The 24,659-nt window shown below is 53.8% G+C and overlaps 1 protein-coding gene across 9 annotated transcripts in view; it reads left to right on the top strand.

Annotated features, from left to right (window-relative positions):
- The window catches only part of PDE4A (phosphodiesterase 4A), a 48,222-nt gene extending 24,392 nt beyond the window's left edge, over positions 1–23,830 (top strand). For 4 of the 9 annotated variants that reach the window (XM_043466673.1, XM_043466671.1, XM_043466674.1 and 1 more), the window contains 15 exons: positions 5,479–5,670; positions 6,508–6,540; positions 6,719–6,755; positions 6,879–6,949; positions 7,722–7,771; positions 7,931–8,043; positions 12,707–12,800; positions 14,315–14,538; positions 16,579–16,677; positions 16,790–16,954; positions 17,189–17,288; positions 17,440–17,594; positions 17,930–18,052; positions 18,916–19,098; positions 21,209–23,830. In XM_043466673.1, coding sequence (XP_043322608.1) covers positions 5,479–5,670; positions 6,508–6,540; positions 6,719–6,755; positions 6,879–6,949; positions 7,722–7,771; positions 7,931–8,043; positions 12,707–12,800; positions 14,315–14,538; positions 16,579–16,677; positions 16,790–16,954; positions 17,189–17,288; positions 17,440–17,594; positions 17,930–18,052; positions 18,916–19,098; positions 21,209–21,913 — 2,344 coding nt within the window. In that variant the 3' untranslated portion in view covers positions 21,914–23,830. Of the gene's footprint in view, positions 1–5,478; positions 5,671–5,712; positions 6,276–6,507; positions 6,541–6,718; positions 6,756–6,878; positions 6,950–7,721; positions 7,772–7,930; positions 8,044–12,706; positions 12,801–14,314; positions 14,539–16,578; positions 16,678–16,789; positions 16,955–17,188; positions 17,289–17,439; positions 17,595–17,929; positions 18,053–18,915; positions 19,099–21,208 lie in introns of those variants that run through there. The other 5 variants (XM_043466675.1, XM_043466672.1, XM_043466679.1 and 2 more) reach the window with 2 other exon arrangements.
- The last annotated feature ends 829 nt before the right edge of the window (positions 23,831–24,659 follow it).

The raw sequence follows: 24,659 nt of genomic DNA, 5'->3' as shown, positions 1-24,659 counted from the left end.
ATGCCAAAGCCTTCAGCTGTGTGGATCACAATAAACTGTGGAAAATTCTGAAAGAGATGGGAATACCAGACCACCTGACCTGCCTCTTGAGAAACCTGTATGCAGGTCAGGAAGCAACAGTTAGAAATGGACATGGAACAACAGACTGGTTTCAAATAGGAAAAGGAATACGTCAAGGCTGTATGTTGTCACCCTGCTTATTTAACTTATATGCAGAGTACATCATGAGAAACGCTGGGCTGGAAGAAGCACAGGCTGGAATCAAGATTGCTGGGAGAAATATCAATAACCTCAGACATGCAGATGACACCACCCTTAAGGCAGAAAGTGAAGGAGAACTAAAGAGCCTCTTGGTGAAAGTGAAAGAGGAGAGTGAAAAAATTGGCTTAAAGTTCAACATTCAGGAAACTAAGATCATGGCATCTGGTCCCATCACTTCATGGCAAATAGATGGGGAAACAGTGGAAACAGTGGCTGACTTTATTTTTCTGGGCTTCCAAATCACTGCAGATGGTGATTGCAGCCATGAAATTAAAAGATGCCTACTCTTTGGAAGGAAGTTATGACCAACCTAGACAGCACATTGAAAAGCAGAGACATTACTTTGCCAACAAAGGTCTGGCTGGTCAAGGCTATGGTTTTTCCAGTGGTCATGTATGGATGTGAGAGTTGGACTATAAAGAAGGCTGAGCACCGAAGAATTGATGCTTTTGAACTGTGGTGTTGGAGAAGACTCTTGAGAGTCCCCTGGACTGCAAGGAGATCCAACCAGTCCATCCTAAAGGAGATCAGTCCTGGGTGTTCATTGGAAGGCCTGATGCTGAAGCTGAAACTCCAATACTTTGGCCACCTCATGTGAAGAGCTGACTCATTGGAAAAGACCCTGACGCTGGGAGGGATTGGGGGCAGGAGGAGAAGGGGACGACAGAGGATGAGATGGTTGGATGGCATCACCGACTCGATGGGCATGAGTTTGAGTAAATTCCGGGAGTTGGTGATGGACAGGGAGGCCTGGCGTGCTGCGATTCATGGGATCCCAAAGAGTTGGACATGACTGAGCAACTGAACTGAACTGATGTGAGGGTTTATTTCTAGGCTCTCTATCCTTTTCATATTTATGTATTTATTTTTGGCTGCACTGGGTCTTCGTCGCTGCTCAAGAGCTTTCTCCTGTTGCAGCAATCAGCAACTACTCTCTAATTGCAGTGCATGGGGCTTCTCCTTGTGGCTTCTCGTTGCAGAGCACATGCTCTAGGGCTCATGGACTTCAACAATCACATCACAGAAGCTCAACAGTTGAGTCTTGTGGGCTCAAGAATACAGGCTCAGTAGTTGTGGTGGTTGGGTGCAGTTGTCCTGTGGCATGTGAGATCTTCCCAGACCAGGGATCCCCTGCATTGCAAGGCAGATTCTCAACCACTGGACAATCAGGGAAGCCCTCAGCTATCTGGATATTTTCAATTTACGATGGGTTTATCAGGACTTTATCGTAAGTCAAGGAAATCACTGACTCCTCTCCTTCATCCTATAGAAATAATTCATAAATAAATCCCTTAGGTTTTATTTTAAATATATGTTCCAAATACAACCATTTCTCAGTAACTCACCACAACCATCTTAGTCCAAGCCACTAATAAAACACCTCATTTAGAAAAGTCAAAGAAGGTCTGTAGTTTATTTTTGTGTTTTTTTAAATTGCTGAATACCCCTGTAGCTCAATCAGTAAAGAGTCTGCCTGCAACGCATAAGACCTGGGGTCAATTCCTAGGTCAGGAAGGTCCCCTGGAGAAGGAAATGGCAACCCACTCCAGTATTCTTGCCTGGAGAATCCCATGGACAGAGGAGCCTAGCAGGTTACAGTCTATGGGGTCGCAAGAGTTGGACACAACTGAGCGACTAAGCATAAACACATTCCATGGCATGGATCTGTTACCATTTATCCATTCGTCTGTTGATGTATGTTTGGTTTGGTTGTTTCTAGTTTTTGGTGATTATGAAGAGAACTGCTATAAACACTAGTCAGCAGGCCTATATACATACACACACACACACACACACACACACACACACACACATTCATTTTGGCTGTGCTGGGCAGGTCTTAGTTGTGGCATCCAGGATCTTAAGTTATGGCATGCGAACTCTTAGTTGCAGCATGTGGGATCTAGTTCCCTGACCAGGGATCGAACCGGGGCCCCCTGCCTTGGGAACGTGGAGTCCTAGCTGCTGGACCACTGGGGAAGTCCCTAGTCAGCAAGTTTTTGAGCAGACATGTTTTCATTTATCTTGGGTAAATATATAGAAGTGCAGTTGTCAGATTGTACAATTAGGGTGTGCTCAATTTCATAAGAAACTAACCAACTGTCTTCCAGAGTGGCTGTACCACTTGGCATTCCCATCAGCAGTGAATGGGAGTTCCAGTTTCTCTGAATCCTTGTCATCGGCACTTGGTATCCTTGTCAGTTTTTGTTTGCTTAGCATCCCAGTGGGTGTGAAGGGATAGTTTATGGTTTTAATTTGCATTTCCCTAAGGAGGGATGATGTTTCCTATGCTGATGCGCCATCTGTGTATCTTCTTTGGTGAACTGTCCATACTTTGCTCATTTTTTCATTGAGTTGTCTTCTTTTTTTTAAATTTTCATTTATCTATTTTTGGCTCCACTGAGTTTTCATTGCCACACAAGGGCTCTTTCTAGTTGCAGTGCGCGGGCTTCTCATTGCAGTGGCTTCTCTTGTGGAGCACGGACGGGTTCTAGGCACCTGGGCTTGGTAGCTGTAGCGCGTGGGCTTAGTTGCTCTGCGGTTTGTGGCATCTTCCCGGATCAGGGTTCGAACCTGTGTTCCCTGCATTGGCAGACAGAGTCTTAACCACTGCACCACCGGGGAAGTCCAAGTTGTCTGTCTTCTTATTATCAAATCTTCAGAGTTCGTTATGTATTCTGGATACCAGTCTTTTGTCAGAAATTTTCTCCCAGTCTGTGGCTTGTCTTTTTATTCTCTTGACAGTGTCTTTTGCAGAGCTGTGTTCAGTGTTTTTAAAATGTTTTCTGAAGTTTGTTTTCAAAAGACGTTTGAGTTTTCAACTATTAAAAATTTCTGGTTTCTTTCCTAAAATTGGAACCCAGGGCCCCCAGCCCCACTCTGCTTTTTGTGTCGGCTGCCTGGCCCCTGGAAAAATTTGCTCTAATGAGAGAAATGTGCTCTGATGGGGGTCGTCAACAGAGGGCAGCAGTTAAAACATTTTGATCTGAGACTTGGGGTGGAATTCTGACTGCACTATGACCTTACTGTGTGACCTGGAAGCAATCATCCCCTCTGAACCTTAGTTTCTTCATGTGTAAAATGGAGGCAGTGAAGTACCCTCCACACCCCCATCCCAGGGCTGGCCCAAGAAAAAGAGTCCATTTATAGAAGCTGGTATTGCTGTCCTTCCTGGTCTAGGAGATTTCAGATTTTTTTTTTTTTGACCAGGCTACATGGCATGTGGGATCTTAGTTCCCTGACCAGGGATGGAACCTGGGCCCCCTGCAGTGGAAATGCAGGGTCCTTACCACTGGACCGCAAGAGAATTCCCTCAGATTTATTTCTTAGCAGAGGGAACATTCAAATAAAATCTTAGACCGACATTCAATAGTAGGACCAGAAAGTGCAGGGAGGATTCTATTTCCTCTCTCCCTACCCTCTGTACTCACCAGAGCACAGCCTGAAATCTGCTGACCAGTCTAACACCCTCATTTTAACGGAGTCACAGACCAGAGAGGGCAGTGACCTTGTTGAGGTCACACAGCGTGTCACAGGCACACAGCTCCCCACGCTCACCCTCAGACCTTCATATCAATTGCCTAGCTGAGTTCCCTCCCCAGGGATACTGACAGATTTACAGTTGGGGGGCTGATAGATTTACAGCTGCCAGTGTTTCTTGAGCTCCATGCTAGGCACCATCCTGAGCATGTTACCTGTGTTAACTCCGGTTACCTGGATGACCTGAGGCAGGCGGTGGTTGCCCCCATACTGCAGAAGAGGAAACTGAAATTCGGTCTTTCCCCCAAGTTGTACACTTGGGAAGTGGCATGGCCAGCTTTTCCCTGCCTCATCCAGAGGCTCTGTCTTGGCCAGTGCCAGCAGAATGGAGTCCTGCTGTATCCTCTGTGTAGTTGTGTCTCTATTATCTATCTGTATCTCCACCCCAGTGACACCAATTTCCTTGCTGGTCCTCCAACAAAAACCAGATTCTGCCACAGGGCCTTTTTACTTACTGTTCCCTCACCCTGGAGTGCTTTCTCCCACCTCCTGACCCATGGCTTGCTCCTTCTCATCCTTCAGGCCCTGCTCAGATACCACCTCCTCAGAGAGACCTGCCTCCACCACAGCAGCTAAAAATCACCTTTTCAGCCACCCACCTAGTTTTAATTCCTTGGATGGCACCATCCAGCCCGTATATTCATTCATTCATTCATTCATAGATTGATTCATATAGTAAACATTTATTGGGCGTCCAGGCCATGTTCTTAGCCAGAGATTCAGCAGTGAACAAAGCAGGCAAAAATACTTGCTCTGCAGAGTTCTAGAAGGAAGGCAAACAGCGGAGAAGTAAAACATAGAATGTGTCGGGTAAGTAGTATTTATTTTAAGGAAGGGAAATATGAAATATAAGGGCAGGGGATGACATTTCAGATGGGTTGGTTGGGGGAGGCCTTCCTGAAGAGGCGACATTTGAGAGGAGGCCTGAAGGAGGTGAAGGGGGAGCCACTGGAGATCTGGGCCAGGGAGACAGCCTGTGCAAAGGCCCTGAGGCAGGAATGTTTCTGGAATATTTAGGGAACAGCCAGATAGCAATTATGGCTGCAGCAGAGTCCGTGAAGGGCAGAGTGGGCATGGGGGTGGGGCCTTGTGGGCCACAGCGAGGACTTTGGCTTTGGCTCTGAGTGAACTAGGAGCCATAGAAGGTTCTAAACAGAGGAGGGGTGTGACCCAACTCAGGTATTCACAGGCTCCCTCTGGCTGCTGAGGGAAGCAGACAGGGGTATAGACAGAAGCTAGGGGCCAAAGCAAAGACAAACATCCCGGCCCAGGCAAGTGATGATGGGGAGCTGGCCAAGGAAGGGGTATGAAGCAGACAGATTATCCTTGAGTAGATTTGATTGCTTTGAGGTGCAAGGGAAAGAACAGAGCAAGGAGGACCCCACAACTTCTGGGGGTGTGCAGTGCAGCTCAGTTAGCCTGCTTCTGGACCAGCCCTCCCGGTGTCCTGTCTGTGAAGGGCACAGATCACAGTCTGTCTTGGTCACGGCTGTGTCCCTTAGCTCTGGCAGCAGGACCAGGCGTACAAAGGTGGTCTCTCTCATTTCCTGTCTCCCATCTTTTCTGAGGTGTCTGTCTCTCTTGTCAGGAATTTCCTGGGTCCGCTCATTCCTCCTGACCTCCCCCACTCAATGTCACCTCAGCCCCCTGACCCCTCTTCCCGCCCACCCCTTGCAGCTTGGAGGCGGAGAATGGACCGACACCGTCGCCAGGCCGCAGCCCGCTGGACTCGCAGGCGAGCCCGGGCCTTGTGCTGCATGCCGGGGCGGCCACCAGCCAGCGCCGGGAGTCCTTCCTCTACCGCTCGGACAGCGACTATGACATGTCACCCAAGACCATGTCCCGGAACTCGTCGGTCACCAGCGAGGCGTGAGCACCCGCCACCCCCCGCCTGGCTGGCTCTTCCAGGCCTCCTGGCCCCAGCAAGGGGGGGCAGGGGCTGTCCAACCCCCACCCCACCCCATGGTCCTCAGCAAAAACTAAACAGCACCCTTATTCCCTATCGAGGACTCAACCCCTTTATAGCGTACCCACCCAGTGAGGTATGAGTGCCCACCCCGTCTCTGCCCCGCCACCCGGCCACTCTGAGCCCAGGCCCAGCGCCACCCATGTCCCTACAGTGCCCACCCACCCAACCTGCCCATGCCCACTCCTACCCCTTGGTTTCAGGGGCCTGGCCCCACCTTATCCCATCTCTCCAGCAAGAAGGGAACCCCACTTGAGCCCCTGCTGGCCACCACTTCCAGAGGGTCCACCTCGGCTGACCCTCTTCTTCCTCCCCATGTCTAGGCTTCCCTAAACCAGCCCCCCTTATCATGACCACCTGTAGAGGTATGTGGAGAAGGAAATGGCAACCCACTCCAGTATTCTTGCCTGGGAAATCCCATGGACAGAGGAGCCCAGTGGGCTACAGTCCATGGGGTCGCAAAGAGTCGGACACAACTGAAGCAACGAAACAACAACAGCATAGAGGTGTGAGCACCCCATCTCCTCAGCCCTCTTCCTTCTCACTGAACCCTCCAGCCCTGTCCCTATCCAGTGAAGCATCCCTGTCACCCCTTCCCCCCAGCTCCTGTCCTCCGCCCCTCCCCACTACTGGTTTCTCTAAGCTCAGCCTCTGAGGTGTGTTCACTGCCCTCCTTTTGTCTCTGCGCGCCCCTCCCTCCTTGCCCCACCTGAACCCTTCTCCCTGACTGTTTCCTTCAGAACCAGCCCCTGCAGCGTGACCATCCTTGTAAGGTATAAGCACCCCTCCCCTACCCCACAGAGCTCCTTCCTGTCCACCAGCCTCCGGGGGCTCAGCCCCCCCCAGAGTGACACCCTAGGGACTTGCTTTTCTGGTAGCCCCAGCCCCAATCCACCCCAGACCCTTGGGGCCCCCACTGTGAGGACCCCTGACCTGCCCCTGTCCTTGCAGGCACGCAGAGGACCTCATCGTCACGCCGTTTGCCCAGGTAAGACCCCCTCCCCTAAGAAGGGACGGGGCTCTGACTCTCCCCCACACGTGGGGACAGGGGCCCAGCCCCAGCTCCCCACTCTGGGTGGACCCCTCTCCTCACCCTGGCTCCCCCACCCAGGTGCTGGCCAGTCTCCGGAGCGTTCGCAGCAACTTCTCCCTCCTGACCAATGTGCCCATTCCCAGCAACAAGTAAGTGGAGGCTGGGCCCCAGGGTCTGTGATCATGAGGCTCAACACACCTGGGTCCAACTCTCACAGCTGCTGTGTGACCTCAGGCAGGCACTTGACCTCTCTGAGACTCTGTTTAGGCAACAGCTGCCACTGAGCCAGTAAACCATTGTGATTCAAATTCTTAAGTCGGGGAAACTTATATAAACAAAGATGGAGGGGTATGGACACTCAAGGCTGAGGTCATGAGTGGTCAGCCACCCCAGCCTCTGGGCCACTCCTGGCCGTGATGCCAGCTTGCCAGGCAGTTAGCCTCCTGTGTTGCCTCTGTCAACTGGATAACCACTGTAAGAAGTTGAGAAGGTGATGTATAGAAAGTGCTAGAATATTGCCCAGCACATAGTAAGTGCTCACTGAATAGAAGTAGTTCTTATTTGGAGGCAGGGGTGAGGCTGAGAGCCGCTGGTTCCTCTGGGAGCCCAGTGGCGGGGCAGAGTTATCCTGGAGTTCAAGGAACTCAGGGAAGGGATGGTCAGGGAAGCAGGAGACACGGGGTCTGACCTAACCAGCCAGATAGTCTTAAGGAAGCTGGCTCCACCTTTGTGAACCTCAGTTTTCTCATCTGTAAAATGGGTTTTTGTGGGGCTCTGTGAGAGGCAGTGGGCAGAGTAAATGCAGCATGCCCGGGACACACAGAGAGGGCTCATAAAGAGGAAAGTCAGTACTCTTCATGGAGAGAGGGAGGCAGAGACGCAGGGAGGGCCAGGCTGAGGTTGGGGCCCGATTTTTTGCAGGCGGTCCCCACTGGGCGGCCCAGCCCCCGTCTGCAAGGCCACGCTATCAGGTAACTAAGCCCGGGGCGCGAGAAAGGCCCCTCGTGGTGCCCCAGTGCGGGCTCCCTCACCCACTTTCCCGGCACCCTACTCACCTGACGGGCCCCCATCACCTCTGGGGGTCTCCGTGCGAACCCTCGCAGTCACCGCCCCGGCTGCCCCTTCCCCAGAGGAGACGTGTCAGCAGTTGGCCCGGGAGACACTGGAGGAGCTGGACTGGTGTCTGGAGCAGCTGGAAACCATGCAGACCTACCGCTCCGTCAGCGAGATGGCTTCCCACAAGGTGAGTAGGAGCAGCGGGGTGGAGCCATCGGTTGGGGGCGGGGCTAGCTATGGGCGTGGCCAGTGGGCGTGGTCGACCTGGGATTAGAGCCTGTGGGGTGGGGTCAGACCCTGGGTGTCAGCTACCTGACTTTGTATCTCCTGTAGACCTGGGGGGGGGTGTGTGTGTGTGTGTGTTATCTGACTTTGTATCTCCTGTAGACCTGGGGGGTGTGTGTGTGTGTGTGTGTATGTTATCTGACTTTGTATCTCCTGTAGACCTGCGTGTGTGTGTGTGTGTGAGTGGTATGTCTGTGTGTGTGTGTGTGTGTGTGTGTGAGTGTGTTATCTGACTTGGTATCTCCTGTAGACCTGGGATGTGTGTGTGTGTGTGTTATCTGACTTGGTATCTCCTGTAGACCTGGGATGTGTGTGTGTGTGTGAGTGGTGTGTGTTATCTGACTTGGTATCTCCTGTAGACCTGGGTGTGTGTGTGTGTGTTATCTGACTTGGTATCTCCTGTAGACCTGGGATGTGTGTGTGTGTGTGATCTGACTTGGTATCTCCTGTAGACCTGGGTGTGTGTGTGTGTGTGATCTGACTTGGTATCTCCTGTAGACCTGGGTGTGTGTGTGTGTGTGTGTGTGTGTGCTTATCTGGACTTGGCTCATTCTCCTGTAGACCTGGATGTGTCATCTGGTTCAATGCGGCTGTGTAGTGATGTGTTATCTGACTTGTATCTCTGTAGAACCATGCGGATGTTGTGTTGTGTGTTATCTGACTTGGTATCTCCTGGTAGACCTGGTGGTGTGTGTGTGATGTGATTCTGACTTCGGGTATCTCCTGTAAGACCTTGGGTTGTGTGTGGGGTGTGTGATCTGACTTTGGGTATCCCTCCTGTAACCTGGGTGTGGTGTTGTGTGTGCTGTGTGTGTGTGTAAATTGGTGTTTGGTGTGTATCTGACCTTGGAGTATCTCTGTAGGCCTGGGATGTGTGTGTGTGTGTTATCTGACTTGGTATCTCCTGTAGACCTGGGTGTGTGTGTGTGTGTGATCTGACTTGGTATCTCCTGTAGACCTGGGTGTGTGTGTGTGTGTGATCTGACTTGGTATCTCCTGTAGACCTGGGTGTAGACCTGGGTGTGTGTGTGTGTGTGTGTGTGTGATCTGACTTGGTATCTCCTGTAGACCTGGGATGTGTGTGTGTGTGTGAGTGGTGTGTGTTATCTGACTTTGTATCTCCTGTAGACCTGGGGTGTGTGTGGTGTGTGTGGGGGGGGTGTGTGTGTGTGAGTGGTGTGTCTCTGTGTGTGTGTGTGTTATCTGACTTGGTATCTCCTGTAGACCTGGGTGTGTGTGTGAGTGGTGTGTGTTATCTGACTTTGTATCTCCTACAGACCTGGGTGTGTGTATGGTGTGTGTGTGTGTGGGGGTGTGTGTGTATGTGTGTGTGTGTGTGTCCCTAGGCGACCTTCTCTCCTGGGGGGAGCAGGTTGTATGTTTGTATGGTCTATGAGTGTGTATCTGTGGCTATATGACTGTCTGTTGGCTACCCGATTGCAGTGCTGGGCAGGGAGGAGGGGAGGGGAGTGGGGGGTATCCCAATAAGATCGGTCAGGAGTGGCATGCACAAGTGTATCTATGGAGGACGTAAGAGTATGCACAGCTGACAATGCGGGGCTGTCAGTGTGGAGGGCTGTGCCGGGGGGATGTGTATCTCTAGAGGTGTGAGTTAGTCCAGATGTGAATCTGAGTGTGTATCTCCATGTGTCTGTGACTCTGTGTGTGTGTGTGTGTGTGCTTGCAAGGCCACAGGAGTGGGTGCAAGGCATCGATGTACAGTTGTGCTGACTGTGCACTGCACAACTCCAGGGGGCGCCATTCAGAAAGCAGGCAATGTGAATGATGCCGCCTGGAGTGGTACAGCTTGGGGGGAGGATGCCTGTCAGGAAATGAATGTGCAGGTGGGGGCGTCTGTGTTGGGGGGTGCGCACACCCGTGGGTGGAGGTTTGTCTGGGAACATGTGAGTCTGAGGGCAGTTGTGTCCCTGAGGGTATGTGTGGAGCATCTGAGAATGTGACTGTGTGTCTGAATGAAGGTCTGCGGGTGTATTTCTGCGATGGGGTGTGTGCGTGTGGAGCCGTGGGTGTGAGTGTGCGTATTCCCTTATAGATTAGTCAGGCCACATTTGTGTCTGAGGCCATGCGGGTATTCATGTTTGTTTACAAGTGTGTCTGTGGGTGTGTTGAGTGTGTCTGCAAGTGTGTCCAGTATCTGGGTGTTTATCCCTTAGTGTGCGCCTGCACTTCTGGTTGTGAATCCATATCCTGGGAAGGGGTATCTGGAGGCATTTGTACCTCTGTGTGCCCAATTTTATACCTAGAAATGTGTTGAACAACAGAGTTGTGACTGTGTGTGTGTGTTTGTGTGGTTAGCGTAGGACTGAAAGCATTTGGGGGTCAGAGTGTGGTCAGGTGTGCCAAGTGTCTGGCTGTAGTGGTGTGGGGTGGAATTTGTGTCTGATTGTGTGTCGGTGTGTGGAGCATGTGGGGGTGTGTGTCTGTCGCTGGGTGTGTCCACAGGGGAGGGGGCATGCCCTCTGCCGGGTGCGTGTGCCCCCCCGCCTGTCCCTGGCAACCTCACCTGGGTCCTGCCTGAGGCCCATGGGCTCCGGTGCCCCTTTAACGCCCCCCCCACCCCCAGCACCACCTGACATCGCATGCAGCCTGCCAGTGCTGCAGTGAGCACGCACACGCACACATACGGGCGAACACACGGAGCCCAGAGCCTCCGAAGCCTCCTCCCGGGACCCTCGCCCTGCACCTTGCCCCCATGGGCAGGGGTCCCCGGCCACCTCCAGCCACTGCTGCTGCCGCAGGGGGGCCCAGCGGAGCCCACGGCAGGCGGACCATGTAACCAGGGCTGCTGCCGGGAGCGCGGAGGGGAAGGGAGCCCCCCAGCCCTGCTGGGCCGGCCCGGGCCCCTCCGCGGCTCCCCCTTCCACTGCCCAGCACCCCGCCCCCCTGCCACAATAGCTGCTAACCCCGGGACTCCCCAAGCCCAGCCTCTGTGTGCGGCAGCCCTGAGCGGGGCCAAGACTCCACGATGCCCTTGGTGGATTTCTTCTGCGAGACCTGCTCCAAGCCGTGGCTGGTGGGCTGGTGGGACCAGGTAGGGGAACTCAGGGTGGAGGATGGGCAAGAGACCCAGCTCTGGCCCTCCCACCTCGCACCCTCCAGCCCCCGGTCTGGGCTTGTGTGTGCATCTGTGCACGTGTGTGGCCTGGAGATGAAGCCTGGTGACTGTGTCTCTGTGTGTGGCCCGGGGCTGGGCGTGGAAGGTGGGTGGCTGGGGGTGTGGGTCTCTCTCTGGGTGTGACCGTCAGCGTGCATGTGTGTGTGTGTGTGTGTCTGGAGTGGTAGGGGGTCGCCTGAGGCCCGTGGGCTTATGTGCCTGGGTCATGGACCGGGGGATGGCCCTGGCTGAGATCACACGGTTCTGATTGTGGTGGTGTGTTTTGGGCCATGTTTATGAGCCCAGAGCTGCATGATTTTTCTGGGGCATGTGACCCCGGGTTCAGTGACTGCTTTATTGTGTGTGCTCCTTGATGTGTGTGTTTGGGGGCTGTGTAGCACTGTGTAAGTGGGAGGTCTGTGACTCTGTGTGCGGTTGTGTGACTTTGTGGGTCCATCTTGTGTGTGGATGTGTGTCTCTCTATAGGTGCCCGGGGCCTCTGGCAGCCCTGGGAGGAGTGAGTGCCCCTCCCGATGTGGGCCGGGCGGGCTCACCCTTCCTGCCAAGAGTCCCTCCTGCCTCTCTGGACAGTCAGCTCCAGCTCAGGGGGCGCTTTGGTGGAGCTTGGGGGTGGGGAGCCGATGCCCTTTCTCCTCATGCACAATGTCACAGCGGCCACTTGTGTGAAGAGAGATAGGGAGACCCAGAGGAGCCCCCAGGCCTGGTTCTAGGCGTCCCCTGTCCGTCTGTGCATCTGTCCACCCCTCTGAGGTTGGGGGAGAGGGGTCTATGATGGGAACCACCCCCTCCCCTGGTGACTGAACTAGGGTTTCCTCTGCTCACCCTTCTCCCTGCCCCAGCCAAACATCTTCACCCAGAATTTCAGGACTGCATTCCTTCCTTCCAAACTAGGCTGAGGGCTGGGGGTGGGGGGTGGGGGGCAGGACCCTGGGATATGGGGTCCCTGTCTGGGAAGACCTGGGCCAGGGGTAGCTCTGGGAAGGCAGGGGTTAAGGGGCCCACGGCCTGCCCCCTTTTCCCCAGCTCAGCAGCTGGTTGGAGGGGGAGTTGCTAAGGAGACTCCCATCACCATGGTGACGGGATTCTCCTGACACCCCATTGGCTCCCTGTTAAGCAGGAGCCCCTCCCTTCCACAGGTGCCCCTCTGGCTCCTCCTTGGGGGCAGAAAGAGGGAGTATGGTGAGAGGAAACCCCCTTCCTCAGAGAGGGAGGTCTACACTCCCCAAGCCTGGGGACCTCCATCGAGAGTTGGGAGGAGAGGAAGGACTGACCCCTCCCCCTCACAGCCTGCTGAGGGCTGTGTTGGCTGAGCAGAGAAGTGAGAGGGGCTTATGGGTTCTTAAGGGGTTTCTTGGGAAGGCTTGACCTTATCCCCCCAAACCCCTGCCGTGACCCTATCATGCCTTCCTTCTTGCCTCCTTCACCTTAGTTCAAGAGGATGCTAAACCGTGAACTCACACACCTGTCAGAGATGAGCAGGTCAGGAAACCAGGTCTCTGAGTACATCTCCACCACATTCCTGGGTGAGTGAAGGGCAGCATTGTGTGTGTGTTGGGGGGGGATGCATAACTGGACTGTTGGGGGGCACCCCAGACCCTGGGTCTTGTTGCACACTTTTTCCAAGGGACCCTGACTCACCTCCCCAAAGGTCAAAATCACCACACTCAAAAGTTCCTACACTCCAATACCCTCCAATTTAATGAGACCCCAACTCCTGTAGAACCCCTACATTGAAAGCTGAAAAGTCCCTCCAAACTCAGTGGGACCCCATTGGAACTATCAAACTCAAGGACCCCAAGAAACCCCCAAACTCAAATAGAACTCAAAGTCTCCCAAAATTCAGTAGAATCTCCAACCTTGAATTTCCTTGCCCTAAACTCACAAGACCCCTCAAACTCAAGAGAGATGCCTGGACTCAGTGGGATTCTCAAATTTAAGGGAATTCCTGCCCTTAAAAGCCAATAAAGACCCCCAAAGTTTTTAAAAACCTCCAAGCTGAAATCTTCCCAATTCAATAGAATGCTCAAACTTGGTACAATCCCCACAAATTCAGTAGACCCCCAAACTTTAGATATCCAAATTCAATAGGATTCTCTTGCTTAGCTTAAACCTATACAGTGATTCCCCAAACTCTGGAGAATTCCTTAACTCAGAAACTTAAAGGTAGAATACCCAAGATTCACTGGAACCCTTCAGCCTACAAGGACCTCCAAGGTCCGCCTCCCCCTCATCCTGAAGCCAAGAGCCTTTACTGAGACTATCCCTGACAAAGTCAGGGTAACTTCACCTTCAGAATTGATCACCAAAGTTCCCCAAATTCAGGCTACCTGTTCCCCCCCCCCAACCAAGCTGGAAAGAAGGTTTCAGAGTTTCAAACATTCCTGCCAGTGAGGGTGTGAAGTGCCTGAATGCCAAAGACCCAGCCAATAGGAGCACAGCATGCAAATAAGCCCTCTTGGGCCCTGTCATTGACTGGTGGGACCCAGGTCACAATGGGTGGCCCTGGCTGGACTCTGGAAGGCCTAAAGAGCTCAGGAAAAGAGACTTCTGGGGCTGGCCCCCAGGCAGGCTGATGTCCAGAGGGTAGGGGTGGGCCCATGGAGCCAGACACCACCCTTCCTTCCCACCTCCCAGCGCTGTCCATCCCCACCAGCCCTCTGGGTCACCATGGGGCTCTCTTCCCAGCCCGAGAAGGGTCCTTGCCTATCCGAGGCAGGCAGAGGCCCTCTCTAGCACCCCCACCCTGCCTCCTGACTTCCCATGCCACCCCCTCACCTAACTTGGTGCTTGGACTGGGACTACCCCACAGCTCTCGTCTGGCCCTGGGGTCCCCACTCCAGCCCACCACCTCCCAGAAGAATTCCTACCTCCGCTCTGGTTTCCAGTCTATAAGCAACCAACAGCATGACACCAGGACTAGGTCTGCCCTCCTGGGTGAGAATTTTCAGGGCTTGAGGGGTAAGGCAGCACGGTCTGAGAGCCAAATGAGGGAGCTTCTGTGGGGTAATCATGCTTGCCTCTCCGCTATCTTCCGCAGACAAGCGGAATGAAGTGGAGATCCCATCACCCACGATCAAAGATCGGGAAAAACAGCAAGCCCCACGGCAGAGACCTTGCCAGCAGCCCCCGGCCCCTGGGCCACAGCTCCAGCCCATGTCTCAGATCACTGGGGTGAAGAAGCTGATGCACAGCAGCAGCCTCAGTGATTCCAGCATCCCCCGCTTTGGGGTGAAGACTGAGCAAGAGGAGCTCCTGGCCCAAGTGGGTGGGGCCTCAGCGGGGGCGTGGCTGGGGAGGGCGGGGCGGGGTTCTGGGGGCGGGGGCAGGGAAGGACTGGGCTTTGGGTCAGACTGAGATGAGGATTCCGGTATACCTGCCTTTTGAGACTTTCAGGAGAGAAGTGAAGGAAGCAGTATGCGCTGTGTGCCTGTCCATGGGGTTCTCCAGGCAAGAATACTGGAGTGGGTTGCCATGCCCTCCTCCAGGGGATCTTCCTCACCCAGGGATCAAATCCGAATCTCCTGCATTGATAAGCGGGCTCTTTACCACTAGTGCTATCTGGGAAGTCCAGGAAGCAATATAGGAAGGAGCTAATGAGCAAAGAGGTGGGTGGTCTCAGCTGGAATCAACGAGGCTCTGGAGTATGAACAGCACCACTGAGTTGAACCACCTTGAGGCAAGCCTGCTGGCCTTTTTTTTTTTTTAATTAATCAGTTAATTTTTGGCTGCACTGAGTCTTCATTGCTGTGCACTGGCTTTCTCTAGTTGCAGTGAGTGGGGGCTACTCTTTGTTGCGGGGCGTGGGCTTCTCATGGCAGTGGCTTCTCTTGTTGAAGAGCACAGGCTCTAGGCACACGGGCTTCAGTAGTTGTGACACGGGGGCTCAGCAGTTGTGGCACATGGGTTCAGTGGTTGCAGCTCTCGGACTCCAGAGCACCATCTCCACAGCTGTGGCTCACAGGCTTAGTTGCTCTGTGGCAGATGGGATCTTCCCAGACCAGGGATCGAACCAGGATTGGCAGCAGACTCTTATCCACTGTACCACCAGGAAAGTCTTGTGCTGGCTGCACTGGCCTTTTGTCATAGACTGGAGGCTGTCCCCAGGGTGAATGCCCTCACCCCTTCTACATAGCTGTAGTGCAGAAAGAGCAGTTTTGTGGAGGGGTTTTTTTTTGGGGGGGGGGGCCACACCACACAGCATGTGGGATCTTCGTGTTCCCCCCAGAGCAGGTTGTTGAGAAGGGACAGCTGTGAGAATGTGTGACAGCTACAGCAGCTGGGGGGTGGACACGCTTACCAGTGGAAGGAATCTGTATAGAATCCAACAGCATCCACTACAGACCAAACCCGGATTTGCCTCCTGGCTCTTCTGTGAAGTCTTAGGCCAAAGGACTCCCACATTGACTTGTACAATGGACTTGACACAAGCTCAGCGGCTCCCTCAGCTGGCTTTTCTTGTAACCCTCCGTGTGCCAGCACTGGCCAGTGCTATATGCAGTTACCCAGTGTTTATTAAGCACTTACTGTGTACTGGCACTTTTTTGGGGGGCCATGCAGTAGGGCCTGAGGGATCTTAGTTCCCTGACCAAGGATCGAACCCACGCATCCTGCAGTGGAAGTGCAGAATCCACTGGACCACCAGGGAAGTCCCTGGCACTGTTCTGAATTCTGGGAAGACATGAAAAACTAGCCCATGTTCCTTTCCTCCCGGTGCCCAAGAGCAGTTTAACTGAGGCTGAACCGTGCTTTTGGGTCAGTCACACTGGGTTCACATCCCAGCCTTGCCGCTTGTGAGATGTAAGGTCTTGGGTAAGTCTTGTCACTGCTTGGAGTTTGGGTTCCTTCACCTGCCATGTGAAATCAAGCGCTTCGTGCAATGCTGGGTAGCTCATAGGCACTCAGTAGACACTGGGTTGCTTTCTTATTTTCTGGCCCAGTAGGACCTGAGTGGTAAATTCTATACTGCTGAGCACACCTACCCACTGGTTGAGTGATAATGGTCCCACTATTCAGACCAGGGTTCTGAACACCTGGCTCAGACGGTAAAGCATCTGCCTACAACACAGGAAACCGGGTTCAATCCCTGGGTAGGAAAGATCCCTGGAGGAGGGAAGGGCTACCCACTCCAGTATGCTTGCCTGGAGAATTCCATGGATAGAGGAGCCTGGCTGGCTACATACAGTCCATGGGGTTGCAAAGAGTTGGCCACGACAGAGCACCTAACACCTCTGAACTCCTAGAAAAGAGTCTAGAGGGTCCTGGCCTCAGGGGCTCCTGACCTGTGGCCTCCGTCTCCACCAGGAACTGGAAAACCTGAACAAGTGGGGCCTGAACATCTTTCGCGTGTCAGATTACGCTGGGGGCCGTTCCCTCAGCTGCATCATGTACACGATATTCCAGGTAGGGTGAGATTCCTGGTAGGGCGGGCTGAGCGGGGCCAGCTGTGAGGGAGGGGGAGGGGTGAGGAGCTGAGGGCCAGGGAGGGTCACCGTCCCCTGACATCTGCCCGCAGGAGCGGGACCTCCTGAAGAAGTTCCGCATCCCGGTGGACACTATGGTGACATACATGCTGACCCTAGAGGACCACTACCACCCGGATGTGGCTTACCACAACAGCCTGCATGCAGCCGACGTGCTGCAGTCCACCCATGTGCTGCTGGCCACACCGGCGTTGGATGTGAGCACCACCTGGGCACCCCGTCTCTCCAGCCTCCCCTCCCCCACTGCCCATCTTGAATCTCCTGTTTCTCTCTCTGACCCTGGGTCCCTGACCTTCATCTCTCTTTGATCCTGTGCCTCTCTCTCCTGACCCCCATCTTTCTTGACTCTCCCATTTCTCTTTTACCCTGTCTCTCTGACTGCCCATCTTTCTAACCCCTGCCTTTCTCTGACCCCCTTGCTCCGCCCCCAGGCCGTGTTCACGGACCTGGAGATTCTCGCTGCCCTCTTCGCGGCCGCCATCCACGACGTGGACCACCCTGGAGTCTCCAATCAGTTCCTCATCAACACCAGTGAGTGGCCCTCTGTGAGGGCGGGGCCTGCTGGGCTGGAGGTGGGGCCCGCTGGGTTGGGGGCGGGGCCTACGATGGTCCCTCCCCCGCGGGGGACGTCCTGGGTGGGTCGTCTCTTCCTCTGACTGCCCCAACCTGACCTGGGCCCCAGATTCGGAACTGGCGCTCATGTACAACGACGAGTCGGTGCTGGAGAATCACCACCTGGCCGTGGGCTTCAAGCTGCTGCAGGAAGACAACTGTGACATCTTCCAGAACCTCGGCAAGCGCCAGCGGCAGAGCCTGCGCAAGATGGTCATCGACATGGTGGGCGGGGCGAGGGGCGGGGACAGTGCGAAAGGTCGCCTTTGGGCCGAGGGGAATTTGGGGAGGGTCTGGTCTGAGTCTGGGATAGACAGGCCCCGAGTTAGGAGAGCCGTCCTTTGGGAGGGGGTTGTGGGGGCTGGATTTTTTTCCCCCCACCCCCTGCATAAGGTGGGATCTTAGTTCCTTGACCGGGAATCAAACCTGTGCCCCCTTCAGTGGAAGCTGGTCTGCCAGGGAATTCCACGGGCTGATTGTGCTCTGTGAAAACCTTGGGTTGGGTGAGTACAGAGGGTGGCCAGGCTTCGAGGGCCCCCAGGACAACTCCTTGCCTACAGGTGCTGGCCACGGATATGTCCAAGCACATGACCCTCCTGGCTGACCTGAAGACCATGGTGGAGACTAAGAAAGTGACCAGCTCGGGGGTTCTCTTGCTGGATAACTATTCCGACCGCATCCAGGTGCCCCCCCCACACAAACACCATATAAGGACTCTTTCCCTCCTGTCCTCCCTTAGGTCTGGGTTGCTGTCCCTCACTCTGCCCTCAGCTCCCAGGTTGCCCATCTTCCTTGTCTTTTCTCTCCTCTGCCATCTAACTCTTTCCAACTCCCATCTCCCCCATCTCACCCAATTCCCTCTTCCCTTTCTTTTTTTTAACATAATGTGTTTTTTTTTTTAATTTTTATGTATTTATTTGTTTATGGCCATGCTGGGTCTTCATTGCTGTACAGGTTTTTCTCTAGTTGGGGCAAGCGGGAACTACTCTCTAGTTGCAGTGCACAGACTCCTCATTGTGGTGGCTTCTCTTGTTGCAGGGTACAGGCTCTAGGGTGCGCGGGCTTCAGTAGTTCCTGCGGCCTGTGGACTCAGTAGTTGAGGCTCCCGAACTCTAGAGCACAGGCTTAATAGTTGTGACACGCAGGCCCAGTTGCCCTTCAGCTTGTGGGGTCTCCCCGGACCAGGGATCAGACCTCTGTCTTGTGCACTGACAGGTGAAGTCTTGACCACTGAGCCACCAGGGAAGCCCCGCTTTTCCCTTTCTTCATCAAGCCCTGTCTCCATTCCTCACACACCTCTGTCTCCCCCACTGCCTCTTTTCCCTTCCCTCCACTGCCCTTTGCTCATCAGCCACCTCTCACCTCTCATCTCTCCCCTTCTCTCCTCTACTCATCTCCCTTTTCCCTCACCTCCTCTTCCTCCATCCATCTCTCCCCTTACCCACCCCCCCACCCCCTACTCTCTTTCCAAAGGGAAAGTAAGAAAGCCTGGGGCCTGAAACTGGGTCGGGACCATGGCCTCTAAAGGTCCCCCCACCCCACGCAGGTTCTACGGAACATGGTGCACTGCGCAGACCTGAGCAACCCCACCAAGCCGCTGGAGCTTTACCGCCAGTGGACCGACCGCATCATGGCCGAGTTCTTCCAGCAGGGCGACCGCGAACGTGAGCGAGGCATGGAGATCAGTCCCATGTGCGACAAGCACACAGCCTCAGTGGAGAAGTCTCAGGTAGAGTCTTGGGGTGCTGGGAGGGAGCAGGGAAAGCCCCCCTACCTCACATCCTGGCCTGGAGCTCCAAGGCCCCCAGGAGGCCCTAAGCTGCCCATCCACAGTGTCGAGGTTTTTTTTTTTTTTTCCTTCTCTATCATGATGAGAAATAGGTAACATTTTCTGCTCCACAGAACAACTGAACTGAACCTCCAACTCCTTAATTTGTAGATTTGCACCCAGACAGTTCTAACTCATTTGTTGTGACTGCCATAACATCAGTAATAATATTCATCTGACCATTAGTTACAGACCTCGTGTCTATTCAGCCTCTTGGTTCCCCTATGATCTGGCCACTCATTTTGGGCCTGAGTTTTGATGGATTTTTTTTTTTTCCTTGTCGCACGGGTCTTCGTTGCTGCTTGCGGACTTTCTTTAGTTGCAGTGAGCAGAGGCTACTCTTCATTGAGGTGTCTGGGCTTCTCATGTTGCGGAGCACAGGTTCTAGGCGTGTGGGCTTCAGTAATTGCAGCACACAGGCTCAGTAGTTGCCGCTCATGGGCCCTAGAGCCATGGATTCAGAAGCTATGGTGCACCAGGTTATTTGCTCCATGGCATATGGAGTCTTCCCAAACCAGGGATTGAACCCACATCCCCTGCATTGGCAGGCAGATTGTTATCCACTGTGCCACCAGGGAAGTCCTGATGGATTTTGAAAGGAACTGAAATGACTCAGCTTTGTCATCTGCCTGTTTAACAAAAGGGACGGAAAGATGGTCTTGTAAAGGACAACACTTAGGGGACCTCCCTGGAAGTCTAGTGGTTAAGATTCCATTCTCCCAGTGCAGGGGGGATGGGTTCCATCCCTGGTCAGAGGATTAGGAACCCACATGCCGTGCAGCTGGCCTAAAAAAATAAAAAGGATAAAGCTTCTGAGCATGAGAGTTTCTCACTCCTCCTGCTCCTAGCCTCTTCCCTGGTGAGATCTCTTCCTGTCTTGGTGTGTGTATGTTTCCCATGCAGGGTTACCCAGCCTCAGCACTATTGAAGTTTGGGGATGGCTCATTCTCTGTGGTGGGCCCACCTTCTACATTGTAAGGTGTTGAGCAGTATCCTTGGCCTCTGCCCATGGGATGCGAGGAGCACCCTCCCTTTCCTGTGGTAATAGCCGAAACTGTGTCCAGGCACTTCCAAATATCCCCTGGTCATCCACGTAGCCCCCTAATGCCTGATGAAAACCAGATTTATTTGTTTTGTCATGCATTTATATTCACAGGTAACTTAATAGGAATAGTTTGTAGGCTTAGCTTTGTTAAAAATATAAACTGTGTCAGTATATTCTTATTTTTATATAGCTTACCTTTTCTTCCCAACAGTGACTTGGAGATCTATCCACCTTATTACACATAAATTAAGCTCATCCTTTTTCACTGCTGTGTAGTATTCCCATGGGCTTCCCAGGTGGCTCAGTGGTAAAGAATCTGCCTGCCAATGCAGGAGACAAGGGTTTGATCCCTGAGTTGGGAAGATCCCTTGGAGAAGGAAATGGCAACCCACTCCAATATTCTTTTTTTTTTTCATTCTTGCTGGGAAAATCCCATGAACAGAGGAGCATGGCTGGCTACAGTCCATGGGGTCTCAAAGAGTTGGACACAACTTAGCAACTGAGAACACATGCATTCTGGGAACTAAAATCCTGCAAGCCACACAGCGAGGCAAAAAAAAGGGGGGGGCTTTCATGAATATCTGTGACTTACCACCATTTTTAAAAACTAATTCCCATCTGAGGTGTATATAGAGGTGTTTCCAGTTTTTGTTTACATCTCATATGATTATTTTCCCCCTTACTTACACAAGAGTTTTTCCAGGGTGGGTCTGGAAAAGCAAACTTGCTAGGTCAAATGGCATCAGTATCTCTTACTTTTATTTAGTTTTTGCTGCACTGCATGGCATGCAGGATCTCAGTTCCCAGATCAGGGATCGAACCCTGTCCACCTGCCATGGAAGTGCAGAGTCCTAACCTTACTGGGATGACCGGGGAAGTTCCCTGCGCCAGCATCTTGTAAATTTTATCAGATCCCGCAGCACGGTGGTGCCATCTCTGGTTTCTGCTTCCTTCCCGCTCCCTCAGGTGGGTTTCATCGACTATATCGTACACCCGCTGTGGGAGACGTGGGCTGACTTGGTCCACCCAGACGCCCAAGAGATCCTGGACACTCTGGAGGACAACCGGGACTGGTACTACAGCGCCATTCGGCAAAGCCCCTCGCCACCCCCCGAGGAGGAGCCTGGGGGACCGGGTCACCCCCCACCACCAGACAAGTTCCAGTTCGAGCTGACGCTGGACGAGGAAGAGGAGGAGGAGGTGTGCAGTGTCCCAGGCGCAGCTGCAGTTCAGGAATTGTACACGGCCCAGGACGCCTCCCCGCCTGAAGGCCCTTTGGAGCTTGATGGCCAGGATCCGTCTGCGGAGGTGGAGATAGAGGAAATGTACTTGACCCGGCGAGTGGACGCCACAGGTAGTGTGGCAGCAGCTGGCCAGGATGTGTCCATGCCCCGAGGCGCATCCGTGGATGTCTACGTGGGCTGCTGCCGCAGCATCCCTGCCCTGTCTCCTAATAGCCTTGCTCCGCTTGCCTTGAGGACACCGCCCCCTCCAGAGGACGACCCGGGCCTTCTGGGCCTCCCCTCCATGGCAGCCGAGGTGGGGGCCCAAAAAGAGCATCAGGCTGCCAAGAGGGCATGCTGTGCCTGCACGGGGACATCCGGCGAGGAGCCCACTCCTGGAGCACTTCCAGCTCCCGGAGGCTGGGGGTCAGCTGGTGGCCCGACCTGAGCGTCAGTCCCTGCACCCGGTGGGCCTCCGTGCCACCCGCCACCGCCACCACCATCACCCCCTGACCTCCTCCACTGCCTCAAAGACTCTTGGGCCTCCTGAGAAAAAAGAAAACAGAAAAGTGGGTTTTTTTTCTCTTTTCTTTTTTTCCTCTTTCCCCCCCACCCCCACCCAGGGGCCTCTTTTTGGAGGTGGGGGCTGGGGAACCAGGGGCTGAGGTCCCGGAAGTGATTTTATTTTTGGAATTTTAATTGTTACATTTTTAGAAAAAGAAAAAAAAAAACAAAAAAAAACCAGGATGAAACACAGCAACTGTAGACGCTCCTGTTCCCGGCTCCCCTTGTCCAGTTCCAACCACCCCCCAACCCTACCTCGTCAGCCCCCAATCCTCACCACCGTCGCCCAGGTTCCAGGCTTAGTCTTCCGGCCTCTTGGGGCTCTTTGCCTGGTGTAGAATCTCCCTCCAGACTTCTTCTGAATTTTGGGAGGATCTCTAGAACCCAGCCAGGAATAGCCATTCTGGATGGGGCCCCTGGGGGTGGGGAGGGGTCGCCCAATGTAGCGGGGGCCCCAGCTCCAGTCCTACTCTGGCTTTCTGCCCTCCCCTCCCCAGAAGTCTTCCGCCTCATTTTGCACAAACCTGGCAATACTGACTTGAGGGAGCCATGGGGCTTCAGGAGGCAAGGGGAGGGTGTCAGAGGGACATTCACACCACCAACCTGGGGTCTGAGGTTTCAGGAGGGCCTGATCCCACTTTCCCTCCACCCATCACCCCTTTCCTCTTCCACTCTGGGTTTTGGTTTGAATTTTCTCCGTTTGGAGAGGGGGGATGATTTGGAGCCACCCCCCTTCCTTCCAGCTGCTTCTCCTCTTGTTTCTGCCTTAATGATTCCCACGGCCATAGGAGAGGGGGTTGCAGTGGCTCCCACTTGCACCTCGAGTGGGGCGGGGCCAGGCCCAGAGTTCCTGTCCTGGGTATGCCCCCTCCCCAGCATCCTCCTGCCCACCCCCAACTCTTTGCCCTAGGAGGAAGCAATAACGGTGTACACCCACATCCCCTTTCTGGGCAGCCCACCCCACCCTGGCATCAAAGTCATTTCTCCTTTCATCCCCCACCTTGCCAAGCCTCCCTGTCTTCCCCTAGCTATTCCCTGGAGCAATACGACGGACAGATGCAAGGCCATTTTTCTTCAAGCCATGGGGGGACTATTTGGAAGGAAGGACTCCCACTTCCCCCATCCGCTCTGCCCCTCAGCTTGGTTCTGCAGCGGGGCAGGACCGGCCTCTCTCATCTTCCTCCCCTCCGATTCTGAGCACACGGTACTGTAGCCCCCAGCTCCCCCCAGCCTTCCATCTGTCTGTCCTTCCCTGTGGGGAGTACCGCCCATTCCCACCCCCAAGATGCTGTACAGGGTTCATTTTTGTAGCGAAAGTAGTTTCAGTCCCAGCCGGAGACCGGAGGGGGCCTTTTCTTTTGGTTCTCTTTCTTTCTCTTTTATTTTTGTTTTGTTTTGTTTTGTACATACTGTAAGGTTGGTTTGTAAATTATTCTACAGAGGCAAAAAGGGAAAATAAACTTGCCCTTCCTCCACTGACTCAGTCAGGGGAAAGAGGGGTGGGGGTCTCCCAGGGGGAGTCTCCATTCCTGCTGTATTATACAAACTGTACCATAGACCCCCAGAAGCGTGGAGTCAGTGCTGTTTAACAGGGAGTCATGTGATCAGAGGGGGAGGTGAGGGCTGGGCAGCACCTGCCCCTCTCCTTGTCCCCAGGTACCCAGGGGAGGGGAGCCCAGGATGACCCCCACCCCCCCGGGAGCTGCTCAAGTGTTGTCCAGTTTAACGATCAGTCAGTCGGTCCGCTGATCGATACTCAACCCTTCGATCTTGTCTCCAATTAAACCAAGGCTTTCACCGATCTTCATGGCTGATGTGGCTTCTTTTCCCATCCTATGTCTCAAGGTGTGTCTGGGGCCAGGTAGGGGTAAGGAATGGACTCAGTCCCTGCCCTTCGCTGGGCAGATAGAACTTGAGGGGGTTCTGAGAGCTTGGCAAGAGGCAGCCCCCAGGCCTGGGCCAGGTCCAGACACAGGGACTGCTGCGGGTTATAAAGCGCGGGTTCAGACTACACAGTTTTTGGAGGCTAGGAAACCCAGGTAAAGAATCCACCTGCCAGTATAAGAGACAAGTGTTTGATCCCTGGGTCAGGAAGATCCCCTGGAGGAGGGCATGGCAACCCACTCCAATATTCTTGCCTGGAGAGTTACATGGACAGAGGAGCCTGGTGGGCTACAGTCCATAGGGTCACAGAAGAGTCGGATGTGACTGAGCACACAGACCCAGGTAAGCCTTGTTTCTCTGAACGTGCAGCGTATCTGACACAGCTCGGGTTCTTCTGGTACCACAAAGTCATTCCTGGAAACCGAGAGGATCTGATTGACCACGCCTCCAACATCTGGTGGCCAGGTCATGATAAAAGATCTTGGGTCAAATTCTGCTGTGAAGACAGTAAACTTGATGCACCAGCACAAGAGAATTGACATCTGAAAGTTTCATGAATTCTAGCCATTATGGTGTTGCAACCATCAATGCTATGGTAAGTCACTTCAGTCTTGCCTGACTCTCTGCAACCCCATGGACTGTAGCCTGCCAGGCTCCTCTGTCCATGGGGATTCTCCAGGCAAGAATACTAGAGTGGGTTGCCATGCTCTTCTCCAGGGGATCTTCCCAACTCAGGGATCGAACCC

The sequence above is a fragment of the Cervus canadensis genome, chromosome 4 (genome assembly GCF_019320065.1).
Source record: "Cervus canadensis isolate Bull #8, Minnesota chromosome 4, ASM1932006v1, whole genome shotgun sequence".
NCBI classification, from domain to species: Eukaryota; Metazoa; Chordata; class Mammalia; order Artiodactyla; family Cervidae; genus Cervus; species Cervus canadensis.
This window is presented reverse-complemented; position numbering and strand designations above follow the sequence as displayed.